Below are 17,199 nucleotides of genomic sequence, written 5' to 3' on the forward strand. Positions count from 1 at the left end.
TACCAGCATAATATGCCCTTAATATGTTCACTGTGATTCGCAAAGGACAAAATAAATCCCCATCAATAAAGGATTAAAAATGGCACAGGTCAATTCCTGTTAACTCTAGCAAATATCAATCAACACTTCGCCAAAAATAATAAAAAAGTCCTTTCTGATATAGCATGCATACTTCCATTTCAGTTTTAAAGCCCTTCTGCTGAGTCCACCCTGGAACACGGAGCTAAGATAACACCTAAACCAGTCATTAGATAAAAAAACCATTTTGATTCCTTTTATGACTTCAAGGAAGAAATTACAGTGGACACTTGCCTCGTTCACAATTAATTTTGTAAAAACTCTTGCCTTAATTCTTAGGATTTACAGAATTAGACCACATCAGTCACCCAATATTTTTTAATAAAAGTAATGAAAGGCAACATAAAAGTTACATAAAAAATAAGCAAGAAACCTTCAATTTTGTTTTAGATCAACTAGATAAACCATCAACGTAGCAAAACTAAATCAAATTAAAAGAAAAAAATTAAAAGCAAGCGGAACTGTTAGAGGGGACGCTCCACAGGCTCTCAAAGGCCTGTTAAAAGCTGTAATGTAAAGACAAACCATTTGTTTTAAAATCTGTATCACTACTACGATGTTCTGCTTACGGTTTGTAGAGCCGTATACGATTTAAAAAAACCCAGCCAAACCCCCAAAATGCATACTAGGTCTAAATGTGAATCCTATCCTTATTCAAGTTCTTGGAACTTCAGTCATAAATTGCAATTAAGAGTATGATTTCATCCACAGGAAACCAGTATTTCCAAATCCACTTATTTTAAAGGGCAATTTTCACAATTAAATGCATATTGGTTAATTTGCATGAAATTTAAGAATACCTATCCAAGCACACCCGATATGTCACAAAGATATTTAACTCAGTGCTTCCTGAGTGTTGGTCATATTATGCCATAGTGAAGTTTTTGCATTTCAACAGGGATCTCTCTTTAAAGGCTCATGATACAGCACACGTTTTCCCACATTTTGCATGCGATGTATTTGAAATGCATTGATTCTATGATAAAGATTGCATGGCTAAAACCACCCAGAAAACCCCACATCTGTTATTCATATTGCAACATTAAGGGCTATGCCTCTTCCCTCATTGAAAGAAAGTGTAACCTTTATCACGTTTTAGAATGTGCCAAAACTTACCACAGAGGCAACACCTGAGCGCTGCCTAGGTCAGCATTTTTTCCTTTACAACTATACAGATGATAGAACTGCAAGTCCTGAATGTCTACTGCTAAATACTGTACTGGTTTCCCTGGCTCAGAAGGCCTTATTCCATATATCAACTATTAATTAAAGAGAATCAGTAATGCTTAGCAAAGGATTCATAACTGATTACTAGCCAAATATTTATTTTTATGTTTGTCCTTATCCAAAAATACTAAATGGGTCAGAAGTTATTTGAGCTAGAAATGCAATTTTACTTCAAGTTATCATTGACTTAAACTGGAATAGATTCAAGCCCTGAAGCACAATAGCACTTTTTTGCAATCTCTGTTGCTCACACATCTTCTTGGAGAGAAATGATACTCTAAACCAACAAAAACTTATTTTGGGAAAAAAACCCACCACCACAACAAAAAACTACCCAGATGATACATTTTACAAATACTAAACCTATGAATTGAGTAGAGAAGAAAACAGGAGTGAAAAGAAGAAAGTGACACATAAAATACATTTACTTCTACACCAGCACTAGGTTTTTCTTCTTTATTTTAAGCTTGTAACAACTTTTTTTTTTTTTTTTTTTACACTAAGACTATTATTTGACACTATTTCAAATAATGTGATGGCATTTTCAGAAATTCTACTTAGCTAAAAGAAGTGATTTTTTTTCAATTTTAAACCAAAATGGACTTTGAAGCAAGGTTTCAAATTAATTATTACTTGTTTCATGGTCCACTGGGTCCTATTCCTTTCCCCTCCAAGAAAAAAAAGGTTTCCCCGCTATAAAAGAGATCAGCAAGTCAAATTTGACTAGATATAGTCAGGTTTGGTGAAAAGGAGAAATTCTGTAAACTATAAAATACAAATAAAAAATACCTATTAGCCCTATAAAAAGTCTACTTTAGTTTTCTTTTGTCCCAGAAACATAAAACCCCAGATATACTGTAGAGAACTGCAAAGGCTGCATGCTACCATCTATTTTGCACTAAGATGTAAGAGTCAAAATTCAAGCAAAAACAAACAAACAAAAAAAAAAAGTAAAATGAGGAACAAATGCCTCAGAACTGCAATACCTGCATAAGAGAAATACTTCATGTCAAACACACACTCCATTTCTAAAAAGAGGTTCCAATTTTTGCAAACTTAGATTCACCAATTGAGCAATTATGCAGTATGTGGGTGTACCTTGCAGTCGATTTCTTAACATCTGCATTCTGTGTTAAATTCTAACTGTACAAGATGTCTGATAATTTTTCTTTATCTTGAACCTTCAAAGTGGTAGGTTTACCAGAGGCAAAACCACACACCAGAGAATATGAGTCATATAATAAAGAAACAACTCTTTCCCCTCTTCCCCTTCCACCCTGAAGCTATAATAACCTAATGACACTCTATTGTAAATGGCTTCTTTGGTAATACTGATAGCATGAACAACTTGCAATCAGTTAGCCAATGAGTGAAGATTTTTTTAGTCCTTGCTGGATCCATAACAAATTGCTCTCAGTATCACTTTCAGGCAAATTAAAAATTGTGCTATTGCAAAAAAGAAATTCCTTACAATATTCAGAATGTCTATGCACTTGCTTTCATGTCATGCATAATATATAACATTCTATGCATGTTCCTATAAATAATAACATAAAAAGGTACAAATAATCAAACATGATGCCTATGCAAGTTAATCTGAAAGGGATCTCTCATTTGTCTACAAAAGAGTAGCCTCTCTACAAAAATCCTTAATTTTCTCATGATTCCCCATGAAAAGATGGCAATATTTACATACAAGTACACTACTGCTCATGCCAGCTACAATAAATACACAAGGAAGCAAACCACCTTACTTGACCACCATTTCCGTGAGTTTCCACTCTGAAGTGCAGTAAGTATGGAAAACAACACTGGGGCTACTCTGCCCTTCTACTTCATTTTATACCATTTGCCATATGTAGACTGTAACTCCTCGGACTGACATCCTGCATCTAATTCCACATAGGAAACCATCTTTCAACAAAGTCTTATTTGACATGTCAATATGTGTAATTATATCAGAAAGGCTGAAGATAAGAACTGAATGCAGAAGCAGCATTTACAAACAGCAGCAAATAAATCAGTAACAACAAAACCTTGCGCCACTAAAACAGGTGCAACCACCACAGTCTTGTAAGAAAGAGAACCCAGTGATAATACTGGCATAAGCTTTTCCTATGACCATCTTCCAAAAAGCAAAGGAAAAGACACTGTTTCAGTAAATCAAAGTGAAGCAATACGTTCCCCCTCGAAGCAGAATAAATCCAGTGGTTTCTGTTCTTACCTTTGTATAGTCAAAGTCAGAAAGAGGAGCTATACTCTTGATGTAGTCCATTCGAAATTGGTTTTCTGGGTTGGCCAAAGGAACTGGGGGTATTAAAGTGCTCATAGCTGAAACTATAGTCTGCAATTGGATAAAACAAAAACAAACACATTAATCTGGATAAATCTAGGATACAGGATCAACAGAAGATAATCCAATCTGATCAGCAAAATGGGATTTCTCTCAGCACAATCTTGGAGAGCACAATCCTTATCATTTCCAGTACAGCCAAGCATTTAGAACAGTATAAAGTGTGTTCTTACCACAATCGCATCTTTAACATTTTTCCGAATATCCAGTATTTTCTGTTTCTTTTCTCTGCATTAAAACAGAAATATTAACACTTCGATTTTTTTCCAAAGCAGTTCAGTCAGTTGCATTCAATTTTCTTTTTCACTGATCGCTTGTTTATCTGCTCTTCAATCATTACAACATATTAAATGAAAAGAACAGCAAGAAAAAGATGTTTTTCCTCTTATCCCTTTTCTTGTATAGTACGAAGAGCAATGCACATTCACCCCTGCTATTTTTTTAAAAATCAGACAATCATAGCCACATCTGCAAAGCCTCCCCTGATGGAACTGGAAGTCATTCTTTCATTTCTACAGCATGCTGTAAACATGCTCCAAAATAACAGCACGTAGTTAAGGCCAACAGATATTTAAGATTACTGCTATGGATTAATAATAATTTCTGGCAAAGAGTTCTTCAGAGAGAAAATGATGTAGCCTCAGAAAACAGATTGATTTCTAGCAAATGTGCAAAATTAGTTTCAGTTTTATGCTAACCTCAATACCGGAAAACAGCAGATACTGTTTTAGTCACCCTGAATGTGACTTGACATGTATTTTTGAATTACGGACAGATGCAATATTTGGTTATTTGCTTCTATGTAAAAAGTAGTCGCCATGTTGTTGCTACACAGGGGCCTGTCAAGTGCTGCAGTAGCAACAGTGTAAAATACAGTAAAGGGGCCAGAAGGAGAAAATGCAAATATACAATAGCAGTAATTTCCTTATCCTCACCCCCTTCCTCACTCAGAACGCAGCGTCAAGCCACCAAAACACAGGGGATGAGAGGAGAAATTTCCTACCCTACCGTGTGTTGACCTGTTTCCAATATTTAATGAAAAATAAGTCACAAAGCATCAATAATTCTTACTCTGAATTAAATCCATTGACATGTAGGATTCGCATTTGTTTCACAATAGTGCTTTTTCCTGACTCACCAGCCCCTAAAAGAGAAGGAAGGAGAGGGAGAACATTGTGATACACGGTTCAGGCTGGGGGCTCAGGGTGGGTTTTGGTTGTTTTTTGGACGCGACAGCATCTCCCACCTCCGGCAGCGTTTCTGTATGCCTGCATCCATGTGGCTCAGGCGCTGAGCTTCAGTCTGTGGACGTCTCGCATAGCGCTCGGTACAACAGCCTACATTTTTCATACCTAAGGCGCGCACCACATCTCCCCTCTCCGCAGATACCCCTCTTCTCTCCCCGTCCCCCACCTCAGCCCCCTTCCTCCTTACCCAGCAGGAGCAAGCGGTGGGTCGCTTTATAAGCCAGCCTCTCTTTCTGCAACTGCTTCTCTATTTTTTTGTTGGCTTCTCGCTGCGCTTTCTCATCGATACGCTGATCCTCCGTTTTGCTGTTGCCCAAACACCCCATAGCCGCCTCTTAGGATGGATGTCAAATCCTTGCCTTCACAGATTTAGTATTTACAAGGGGGAGGAAAGGGGAAGGGGGAAGGGGGGGAGGCAGAAGACAAGTCTTTATATCCGTGTGTCCCTGCGACGGTTTCTCTTCTCTTCTTCCCCCCCCCGGGCTCGCTCACAGAAAATGGTCTCTAGCCGCTCTCCGAGCACCGCGGAGTTGGTCTGCTCGCTCCCCACAGGAGATGCGGAGGGCGGGCGGCGGAGGTGACCGTGCCCCGGCAGGGAGGGGGTGGAGGGGGAGAAATCTGTGCGAAAATGCCTAACATGCAACGAGAGGGAGAAAAAGGGCTCCTCCTGGAAACCAGCCGGGTGCCGCTCTCCTCTCTCCCTCCCCACCGCGCACACAATCCCTATATTTCTCTGTAAAGGTCTATTTTTGTCTTCCTAACTCAGCACTGCCTCTTTCTGCGAGACCAGGAAACAGCTCAGCTAGAAGCCCTACGCGCAGGGAAGCCGAAGGAGAAAGGTAAAAGCCGGACCGATCTACCTGGATCCTGAGGGGCCGCGGGCAGGCGGCGGGGCCCAGCCGTACCCCCGCTTCCTGCTCCCGGCACCCACCCCCGTCCCCGGGCCGGGCAGCCCCCCCCGCTGCCCCCCGGGCCGTCCCGCACCGCGCCCCAGCGCCGCCGCGCCCGCCAGCCTCGGCCCTTGCGCCCCGGCTGCGCTGCTGCCGCGAAAACCTGGATCTGGCATCGCCTTCGCGGGACCTGCGCGGCCTCCGGGCCCAACCGCACCGCCACCGCCACCCCGGCCGGCGGCCCGGCGGCAGGGGAAGGGGAATGCGGGACGCGGCAGCCCAGGCCCGGGGGTCCCGATGTATCCCGCGTTCCTCGGCGGCACTGGAAGACCTGGCTGCGGGCAGAGCAAGGCTTGGCACTCCCGGGTCTGAAATCCCAGGCTGCCACAGGTGACATATGTAGTACAGGCTGCCATATGGAGTGACCTCGGGGAGGGTGCCAGTGCCACCCGGGTGGGAAAGCACCGAGGGCCTGCCGGGAGGGCCTGCTGCCCGCAGCCAGCGGGGCATAGGATGTACGCCTATGTAAAATGCACGCACAAGCACAAACACCATGTGGAATTGCTAATAAACAGCGTTCCCTGCCACAAGTTGTCACAGCAGTACATAGGTGGGTTTTTCCTTTGGCTAGTCCAACCTGTATCAGCTGAATGAGAAAATGACGCTGTCTTGATAACTCACAATTAAATAGATGTTAATACCACTACCACAACAAATCTCAACAACAAACCCTATGTTTGTTCCATCATTTACCTCCATTTTAGGTCCCAAAATGAAACACCAACTAGACAACATTACGGGTATTCCTTCTTCCTTCCAATCTCTCGCCTTGCAAACTGGCATCTGAGTGCAAAAGCAGCAGTGCAGCATATGGCTCTTCCTGAACTTCCACTGCATAGAAACCACCTGTGCTACTCAAACGTGATCCCTGAGGCACAAAAGTGATAGAGAAAAGGTGGACAGGACACCTCTGAAGTGCCGCAATGTTTTCAGCCTTTATCTCCAAGTATTACTATTACCCCACACTTTCAAAGATGGGTTACTGAAAAATTACTATTTTGATAGCCACGTATGTGTGCAAAATCCTGGTCCTGACTAAAATCAAAGAGAGACTGCTCACTATCAACTATCAACTTAAATAAACTAACAACTTAGCATACTTTGATCTAAAATGCCTTGATTTGCATGTGGCAAAAAGAAACTAAATTTTATAAGCAGAAGGATTTGGGTTTTTTCAATTGCTCTCTCAGGTGGGAAAGTGCTGGACTGGGGAAGAGGAACTAGTACTGTTAACTTTGAGTGCACACCATAGGATGGTGAAAAGAAACAGGTAGTGCTCCACCTGTGGCTGGATATGTGGTTTTCAGGAGACTACTGATTTCAAGTGTCAGATACATATTTTGATGGTACTGCTTGATACAGACTCTGGAAGTTGTTTTAGCTTTCTTCTTACATAGCTGAGGGGAGGGAGGGCAGACCCACTACAGACAAAATTGGACAGGATCAGTCATAGAAAATCATAGAATGGTTTTAGTTGGAAGGAACCTAAAAGATCATCTAGTTCCAACCCCCTGCCATAAGCAGGGACACTTCCACTAGACCAGGTTTCTCAAAGCCCTGTCTGACCTGGCCTTGTCAGGCCAAAATACACATTTTCAAGTGTCACCAAATTGCATTGTTCAGGACAGACATTCTCCTGTCAGGAGGGGCAAAACCTGCAACAGATACAGGTAAGTTTAGAAGCACAATTCAGGGTGTTTTGCGAGTTTGTCAAACACAGGATACACAATGAATGGCTTTCGTGAAGAGCAGTCATGTCTGCTCTCTGCTGCAGCCCTATGAGGGCTCAAAACTCAACAGGCTTGGCTAGAAATCACTAACTGGCTCTGGCTTTTCATAGTTCTTCACTGTCAGAAGTTGTAACTTAAGATGCACAAGATGTGCATAGCCATATTTATTTCCTGTGTAAATACCTGTGTTTGGGACCTAGATCTCAAATCTGGCTAGTGTCATTTGGTCCAAGAAGCTGACTCTGCCTTGTTTCTTCCCCTCCTCTCCTCAGCAGTTTCTTCCTGCATGTACTAACATTGGGATTTTTGATGCAGATTTGTTCCCAGCTCTGAAAAGGCTCAGTGCCAACAAATAGGATTTGACAGGATCCTGGTATATCCTGCTTTTACCTTTCTCCAAAAGAGCGAAAGTGTTTCTCATTTCCTCTCTCCCCTGTGAAAAAACCCATGACCCTTCTGGGTCTCTTCCTCCTGAGAAAAGATCACACAGTTCAAGAATGACACGCGCAAGCAACCTGTGCCCAGAAAGAACTTTTGGCTGTAATTGTATTCGCAGCCCTCCCTTTACTTTTCCCAAATACAGCACTTATCCTGACACATTTGAAACTGTGAAATCCTGGAAACAATAAACACAAGAGAAGTTTTCACCCCTTTGGACACAGCAATTTTTGTTTTGTTTTTCTTTTCCAGGGAGAAATCACAGCTATCATGCATGTCTCCTCTGCATGCAGATCAATGTAAACTGTGAGTATAATCCAAATACCTGCCTCTATAAAAGGTTTCAGCAATGCTGCTTTATCAAACCAACTTCTAGTACAAATCACAGATGGGAATAAAAACAAAACTCCAGGCAAGAGAAAGGAGATTCTTCCTGTTCTTCCCTTTCTTCCCAGACTACCAACATGGCATCCTCCTCAAGTTACTGGTCCTGAAAATGAGGTATTTCACATTGCTCCTGCCCCATCAGATTAGGCAACATGTGTATACATACATATATTTACATATGCACATATATAAATAAATATATATGTTTATATATATACACACACTGTGTGCAAAAATAAGATTAATCTTCTGCTTCATGCTCAAACTTGGTGTCCCACTGTGAAAGCAGGCAATAAAACATAAGCCCTCCTGAAGGGAAACCAGAGACACCTTTATTTCCTGCTTTCCTTTGTGAGTTCCCACCTCAGGCTGCATTGTTCATGAGCCTCAGGTTGAATGTTGGGGACCCCAAGATACTCCCATTAAGGCCACATCTGCATTCCTGAATGGAAGAGAAGTGACCACCAGCTGAAGTGTAGTTCAAGGGAACAGCCATACTTGGGGCGCCAACCTTGCCACAAAGTCGCAGTCTTGTTTAACACGCTCATTCTGTTTGGGCTAGAGGCACAAAATCCCAGCCAGCACTAATGAGGAATTCCTACAGATACAGCTCAAGAGATCTGGCTGCTCCTTGTCCCTCTGATCCAGAAGAGGACTTATACAAAGCTTTTTCTTGCAAACATTAGGTAGAGGTGGAGGAAATTTCTCTATGGAAACGCTGCAGACCCTTTGCAGGCTATCTTCCCTTTACACAGCCTCTATTATGATTCTGGTTCTGCTTCTTAAAAAAAGAGCAAATGGAAAGACTTCTGTAAACAAAAGCTTAGGGGGGAGCTAAGCAACTGGAAGAGATTCTTCCTGCTTCCCACTCTTCCTGCCTCAGCTTTCACTGAGGTCTCTGAACTCTCTGCTGTCACTATCCTCAAGTACAAGCACCGCACTAGGTGTGTAACACTATGGCAACCTGACCTGCTTCTCCTCACCGATGCCTCTTTTTCATGTAGCCCACTGCTGCACATCAAGATATGCAACTCACTAGTTCCTCTGTTTTTAACTCCACCTCATCTTCAAACCATGGTCTGAAAATAGAAGAATGAATTGGTATTTGTATAAGTAGTCAAGAAAATGAATTCCTTCTTTCTGGTAATATATTCTTAGTAAGGTTCTTTCGCGGATGTCTTCTGCAGATGCCGGTTCTGACTTCTCTGCAGGTGTCAAATATTGAACACAAAAGTATACACCCTTCCTGGAAGACCGCGTTTGGATTTTTATAAGACACATGAACCAGGAACCAAAAAAACCCCACCCTAAACCAAACCCCCTTCTACTGTATTAAAAATGCTGACTCAGGGTCTAGAAAATATACAGCATATGCTTTGTAGAAAAGTATCATGCTAAGGAAAGATTTCACCTTTATCCTTTCGCTTAAACCCATGACCTCAAAAAAGTCATCAAAATAACTTAAAGAGAAGCTCTTCTGTTTTAAGAAGCAGGATGGGAGAGATGCCAGAGAAGGTGAGATATGCATTCCCACAGTGACTGTGGACCTGAGCCTGAGCTGACTTCACATTTGTGGATTAAGGACAAACTCACTGATGCAGGAGAGGGTCAGGCAGTGCTGAGGGGCATGGCAATGCTCTGAGTAGTTCCCCAGCTCCCTGACCCAGTTTGCCGTCCCCATTCCCATGCCATACTCCTTTACTTGGCAGCTGCTACCATGTAACTCACCTGACAAACCAACTTACCCTTTGCTCTCCCACAACTGCCCCCATCTCTGTGAGGTACAGGCAAGCAGCAAAAGAAAGAGAGAAAGCAGATGAAATGATGTGGTAAAAGGCTGTAGATTAAAAGTAATAGGGTCTAAACCAAAAAGTTTTCCAGAGAAATGCTGCAAGCAGCAGTCCACAGAAATTACAACAATAGACTTGTGCCCAGAGAAAGCATTTGTGAAGGGAGGACTAGCTCCAAGAAGCCAGATGCTCCTGGGAAGCCTATGTGGAAAAGCATCAGGTGAAAAGCAGATTTGCAGTATGATTTTGTTAAAGAAAGAGGACAATCCTCTTTGAGTCAAGCTAGTTATTCCTTATCCAAGCTAGCTATTCTTTACCCGTGCTCCGCAAGAAAGCAGGGGGAAAGGGGAGTCTCTGGCCAGCCTCATCATCTCAGGGTTTCCATTTAGATCTTTATTGTAAGATAATTCATGTGTTTATTACCTGGTTTTTTTCTGACTAGAAATCCCTTTCTATGAAGGCAGACTCGCATGGCAGCACCACACACGTGTCCATCTGTAGGTACCAGGGGCAGAAGCTGCTGATTGAAACTGACATAAATCCATCCAGCTTCTAATAATGTTGAAAAAACTAAGTAACCTCCTGCAGTTTCAACACTGTTACACATTACAATCTTACATATCACAATCTAACACTGTTAAACACAGTGACATTGATGATTTTCCAATAAGCAAAAGGACACCTTCTTGTTTGATGGCTTTGCAAAACTGTTCTGCAGTATGTTACATTGTTAGCAAAGCAGAAGGCACTTTTCTGATAGTATCCCAATTTATAGGGAGTTTCACTTGTCTGGGCAATCCAAGGACACCCTCCCCCCACTGCTCTCATGAACTGAATAAACAAAGTAATACATTCACATTTTAATGCAATAGAAAAATAGTTCTATTCAGTTGCTCAGGACAGTCTTGGAGATTAAATACATTTAAATAAAGCTAGGCCAAATATGCTGATATCAGCCTAATTTAGAATTGAATTCATCAATAAATAAGTAAGTCAGCTAGAATTATATATGGAGTTACTGCTTTAAAAAATAGGGAGGAAGAATCTATATAGGAGACCTGTCCTGGATTCTCTGCAACATGCTGACTAAGACCTTCCACAGCTGTAACAGCAAAGCCAGATCGTTTATCTTCAGCTTATAAAGGGTTTTGTACGTCATCTAGAATTTTGCATTTAATCGTAAATGCTCAGGTCAACTATCACAATCTCCCTATTTGGACAGGAATGAAAAACTGTGGAAAAAAACATTTGTGAGACACTGAACATATGTGAGATGTGCACATACTAACTTCACCTTTAACTCCGAGGCACACGCCTCAGCAAAACACAGCCACAGCATGCCTGCCTCCACCCCTGTTCATTAGACAACATTCTGCTGAGCCACAAACACATCTGATTTTGACTTCTGCTTGTATCACCCCTCTGTCTTGATGTAGAGATACTCTTTAGTTTTATCATTGTTGATTAACTCCGCTGCTTGAGAAATTAAGTCTGCTATCCCAGCAAATGGCTGATTTTTCTAAAAAAGGAGATCTCTACATAGTTAAGTTACTGACATTCAGACTCAAAATTACGCTGTTTTTTCTGAGTGCCTGCAGTTAATGGTCAATGGTGTCTCTCAACAGAAAATTTTCACAAATAAACATAATCCTTGCATACAACTACCTTAACATGAATGAAGCAATTCTAGAACTGCAGTTGATGAGTGCACATTAATTCAATTCCAATATCCAGAAGCACTAGTAAGTTCATAGCAAGTAAGTCTGTTTCCTAATCCTGTTTAAAGACCCCAACATGTAAATACACACAAGAGTGATCAGTAAAAATTTGCTTCAGGAAATAATGTTGCCGAGGCGTGTGTAGCCTCACACACTCTCACACTCTGATTTATGTCAATAATATTAATTGCAGAAATACAGCTTTTGCTTGACTGCATAAGTTTGAACTAGAAAACACAAACATCAAAACCTACACAATAACCAACCACGCAGTGGTTTTTTTCTCCTCATCCATCTATCTTTTCTTAACCTATACACTGGCACACAACAAATACTTATTGAGTCACTTTCTGCTGGGCCATTTGTGGTATAGATCTTAAAGTTCCCTATAGATATTTCTGTGGTATATGTGTAAAAAGCAGATGACCTTTTGGATTAAATAGCTATCACATTTTTGCTTCTTTAAAGAGCCATGACTTGTTGACCCAAATGGTCCTTCTGAAAACCAGGTTTATGTTGCAAATAAACTTCTACACTTTCATAACATAAACTTATGTATTTCTCTGGACATATGAACCAGAAAAAACTAAGCAGATAAATTACTCATATAGATGACTGTTTCATTTGCATACCTATGCGGGAGAGGGGAAAAACAATTGTAAAGACAGTGTGACCATTTCCTGGGAAATAAGTCTACCTACTGTTATTTTTCTTTTAATTCTTTTATTCACTTACTCTATTCCTGCCTAGTCTCAAAATCATGATGCTAATCTGATTGAACCTTTAGAGCACGAGTTAATGAAATTCAAATCCATGTGATTTTACTGATCCTGTTTCCACTAAAAAGCAGTATTACTTTCCAGCACCCACTGGCCTGTTTGTATAACATGAGTTAGATTCTTTGGAGCAAAAATTTAATTTATCCTAAGGATCAAGAGTATGGATGAAATCTCACAGGATCATTTCACTTGGGATGAAAGGTGTTGAAAACATTAGTGTGTGCATGAAGAAGAAGGGGGAAAGATTAAAAAGTCCAAAGTACTTGCAGGCATTTTGGAAGAAGTCACTTTAAAATAGTAAGTTACTGAGGAATCTGTATTTTATCACAAACTTTGGTAAAGAAAAACTTTGGTTTTAAAATAAAAATGCATAATGTGAGAAAGCTTCCCAAAAAGATTCAGCTAGATCAACAATGGTGTCATGCTTCTATCCAATCTGCATAACTACAGGTACATTTCTTTTGGGTTTGGTTTGGGTTTTTTTGTATGGAGAACCATTCTAGCTTAATGCTTTGAAACATCCTTGAGATTTTAAATCTTAGCTAATGTCCAACTGATGTAGTGCAATGCTAAGTAGAACTAACACTGCAGTGTCCGAGGTTAGCAATAGTACAAATACACAAGTGGTCTAATCCAGCAATCTCAGTTTACGCCAGCTGTTCGGACACAGCACTGTACATTTTAAGACACTGAGAGGGTTTTAAAAGAGCTTACAGCTGCTCAGAGTATTCAACAACTTACACCACCACTCACTTAGCTACCCAATTTGCCTAACAATCCTAAAACATTTAAAGGCCTTTAAACCTACCTATGTGCAAGCTCTTCCTGCTCAGGATCAGCTATAACAATCTACCACCCACATCACTAAACACAATGACAAGATTGTGCTTCCATGTCTTTGCAGCCTATTCTTCCTAATATGCAAATCTTTGGGAACTGCATTTCTGATCCCAATGCAGCAGCACAAAAGCTATTCTTGTAAGAAATGGCTTAACATGTCAGCAACACTGTCACCACAATTACTACCACTAATAAAGATAGGATCATAATCCTCCAGTAAAGGATCATTAAATACATTACGGCTATTGTATCCTTTTACATAGCCCTTTTACATGGACACTAACTGGGAACACTTCATTTAAACAAAAATAACCACTATAAGTTTTCATTGACAAATCTGTTCTTCACCTTTAGGCAGCTTAGGATGCTGCCCGCTCATGTAGGGAAAACCAGCTATTAATAGGTTAGCCCTCCAAAACACTCACCAGAAATACAAACCAGCATAACACTGTATACAGAGAGCTTGGAAAAATACACACAAGGATGTTGGCTGAACATGTAAATGACTCAAATTAAGCTAGGTTAAAACTTCTCTGTGCCATTCAAATGCTTATGGTCCATACAACAACTTATTTATATTGTGTTTATCTGTGTTTGGAAATGTACAGCTGTCCATTCAGACACATTCAAGAATTACACCTGAAAAGGCACATAATACATAACAGAAGTTTATTCTATGCCGCCCATTTTTACAAAATTTTATTGAGATTGCAAAAACAAATGATAATAGCAAATGCCCAAATTTGAGTTGCTTGTGCATCTCAGACGCTCTGCATGTGCATCATAGAGTCCTCCCCTTTGAAAGCTTAATTTCTGCATATATTTCACCTCAGAATGACCATGAGTTGTCAGAGTGACCACGAAAACAAAACAAAGCAAAATGAAAGGAAAAAAAAACCCCAAGCTCCAAACCGACCCAAAACCCCCAACAAATGGAGGCCCAGAACATACCAAATAAGGTATTCCTCATATAGAGAAAAGTATTAACATTATACTCACAGGAATTCACGGAAGACATGATCAACACTGGTCACCTCCATTCAAGAGAAATGATCACAAGCTGGCAGAGGTTCAGAGAAGAGGGATGAAGATGGCAGGAAAGGACAGTTGGTACCAAAGAAGGAGACTAAGAATGGTGGGATTTATCAGACCAGGGATCCCTGTGATTGCCTGTAATGTCCAGGTGAAGCACATAGAATGCTGTGGCTTGCCTTGTCATCCTGGGGCACAAGGGCTGTAGCTTTCTACCACAGCAAGGACAGGGCTGGTGGGGGCAATGTTTTATCTAGAACCATGGGTCAGGACCACTAGTTTTGCCTGAAAGAAATCAAAGGCATTCCGTTGCTTTCCAGAGAAGTACAAGAGAGCTTTCCTGTGAGCAAAGTATTTAATACAATAAAATCTGAACTGTTTCACCTACTTTAATAGTTCTGTCTTAAGATGTAGTGAGCCACATGTAAATGAGACAGGAAAAGCAGAGTTCTGAGCCCCCAGAAGAGGTGGGCTCTGTAGGAGCATGACTGCAGAACACAACAGCAATACCCATACTGGTCCAGTGCAGAGAGCAAACAACCACCTCAGGAGAAAGAGAGAACCTGAGCACGAAGAGGTCCTTTCCTTGCGCTTCCACTTCATCACTGCAAGCTGCTGTTTCTGCTGTGGAAGTCCTGTCCAGTGGCGGGACACAGAAGATGGCAGGCGTCCACACACCTTTCGGAGCCTGTTCCTTCTATTGTGTCAGCAAACAATAGCCTCCCCACTAATCTGTGAATCTCCTCAGGCTCTCTTCATGCCTTTACCATACTGCTTCCCCAGCCCAAGTTACCTTTTCTGCTATTTACAGCTCTCTGAATGATCAGATTATTTCTCTGTATGCACCACAAGAAGGTAAGTAGAAAGGAGAAAAAGATGTCACTCTGTTAAGTGCCTAAATTTTCAAGTTTAACTTGGTTACTTTCCATGTGTTGTCTCTAAAACTGTATGTGATTTATAGTATGAGCCAATGGCTGTCTTTTGTAAACCATACAGAGCACACAGCCAAAGAACATAAAAACCTGATGCTATGGCAAAATGCTTCTAGTACGGCCAAATTCTGCATTTCCCTTCTTGTGGACTGTTAGCAATTTCAATTGTCTATGGAAATTTGAATGAGTATACAGCTTACATTACATTATGTTGGAGTTTACATTTATGGCATGCTGTTCCCATGAACTTCTTGAATGTCCAGAAATCCTTCCCTTCTGTGCTTTCTTGGAATGTGCTAAATGGACAGGCTCCACTTCAAAAATCCAAAATATTAACAGGCATAAAAATCCAGAAACCATATACCTATTATATAAGGGACATTTTCTGTTTGTTTTTGAATTTTACTATCAGATTTTAAGAACTAAATCTTAGCGGATGACTGTCCTAATTGTTTGTTATCAAAACCACAATGACAACTTAAAATATCATTCTTTACACAACCAATACTCTGGAAGTATTTGGATTACTTGTAAACTAAGCAAATCTATGCTATATTATCTACATATAACACCAAAATAATGACTTTTTCTTTTTTTGTTTTTCAGCTTGCTCTATTTTAAATGTACATGTATTTTATTTTTTTTTTTACTTGGCACATGAAAACCCTGACACCAGATTTAAATATTATTACAAATTCCAAGCTTATGCTTGGACTCTGCTCACTTGAACATTTTGGAGGTTAACACAACATTATATTATATTATAAGAGAAACCTCTGATATGGGCCACATAGAGAATCTGCTATAATCATGCATAGTAAACACATGATGTTATGTCCACTAAGGGTTAAAACTGTATGCATTATGCAAAACTGTAACCAGTAACAATTTTAACCAACTGCAGTGAGAAGGACTGAATCTTGTAATGCAATAAATTAAATACGGGGTGCAGTGTATCTCATTCTAACACAGATATTTAAAATCTCAGAATTACAAAATTACATTATTATTTAACCAATTCCTCCCTTGAAATGCCTATTTCTCTTCACAGACAATAAATGGATTCAAGGTGAGTTAAGTAGAGACCTAATAATCAGGGCTCAGAAATCTCTGTGAAATGGAAATAAAGGTTACTAGCAGGAAATACAGCTGAGCAACTGCACTGCATGGCAGCAAGCCAAAATTAGTGTATTCTCACTGATGTGTTAATAATTTGGAAACTAAAGGCACAGTAAAGTCAAACTTGCTGGTCACCACCAAGTGATAGACCTTGTGCACGTGGTTGAGCACCTCTACTCATGATCAATCATTATTAGTGATATTAATGAACCCATTTCTTTCTTAAGAAAATAAGTTAATGTTAATACATTTTAATTATTTTCTTTGCTTAAAAAATGAATGGTTCTTTCAATATTCAACTTGAGCAATAAGCCACCCAATGACCTCTGGCAATGAGAAATTTCATATGGACAAGCAACTCAGGTGCTTCAATCTCATGAAGCAACCTCTCTAGTGATACTTCGCAAAGGTGTAGGGAACCACTGGAAGACAAATGTTTCAACTGTAAACTACCCTATATCTATTCACAACAGAGATTGTGACATTATTTTTTTCAAAAGCCAGAATCTTGACCTTTTAGAGTGTCAGAATTCCCTCCCCCTCCAGATTCCACCAGAACTACAAGTTAGTACAATCTGA

The 17,199-nt window shown here is 40.5% G+C and overlaps 1 protein-coding gene and 1 long non-coding RNA gene across 7 annotated transcripts in view; one reads left to right on the plus strand and one right to left on the minus strand.

The window, feature by feature from the left end:
* GNAL (G protein subunit alpha L) overlaps positions 1-17,199 on the minus strand; it is a 193,932-nt gene that overhangs the window by 116,641 nt on the left and 60,092 nt on the right. The window contains exons 1-5 of one of the 6 annotated variants that reach the window (XM_065667971.1): positions 5,959-6,013; positions 5,093-5,264; positions 4,730-4,802; positions 3,832-3,886; positions 3,530-3,649 (exon numbers count right to left, since the gene is read on the minus strand). In XM_065667971.1, coding sequence (XP_065524043.1) covers positions 3,530-3,649; positions 3,832-3,886; positions 4,730-4,802; positions 5,093-5,231 — 387 coding nt within the window. In that variant the 5' untranslated portion in view covers positions 5,232-5,264; positions 5,959-6,013. Of the gene's footprint in view, positions 1-3,529; positions 3,650-3,831; positions 3,887-4,729; positions 4,803-4,904; positions 4,996-5,092; positions 6,142-17,199 lie in introns of those variants that run through there. The other 5 variants (XM_065667970.1, XM_065667972.1, XM_065667973.1 and 2 more) reach the window with 5 other exon arrangements.
* Positions 5,343-6,954, plus strand: LOC136008544 (uncharacterized). The gene is made up of 3 exons (XR_010610135.1): positions 5,343-5,482; positions 5,672-5,744; positions 6,560-6,954. It is a non-coding gene; the product is annotated as an uncharacterized LOC136008544 (long non-coding RNA).

The sequence above is a fragment of the Lathamus discolor genome, chromosome 2, assembly GCF_037157495.1.
Source record: "Lathamus discolor isolate bLatDis1 chromosome 2, bLatDis1.hap1, whole genome shotgun sequence".
Classification (NCBI taxonomy): Eukaryota; Metazoa; Chordata; class Aves; order Psittaciformes; family Psittacidae; genus Lathamus; species Lathamus discolor.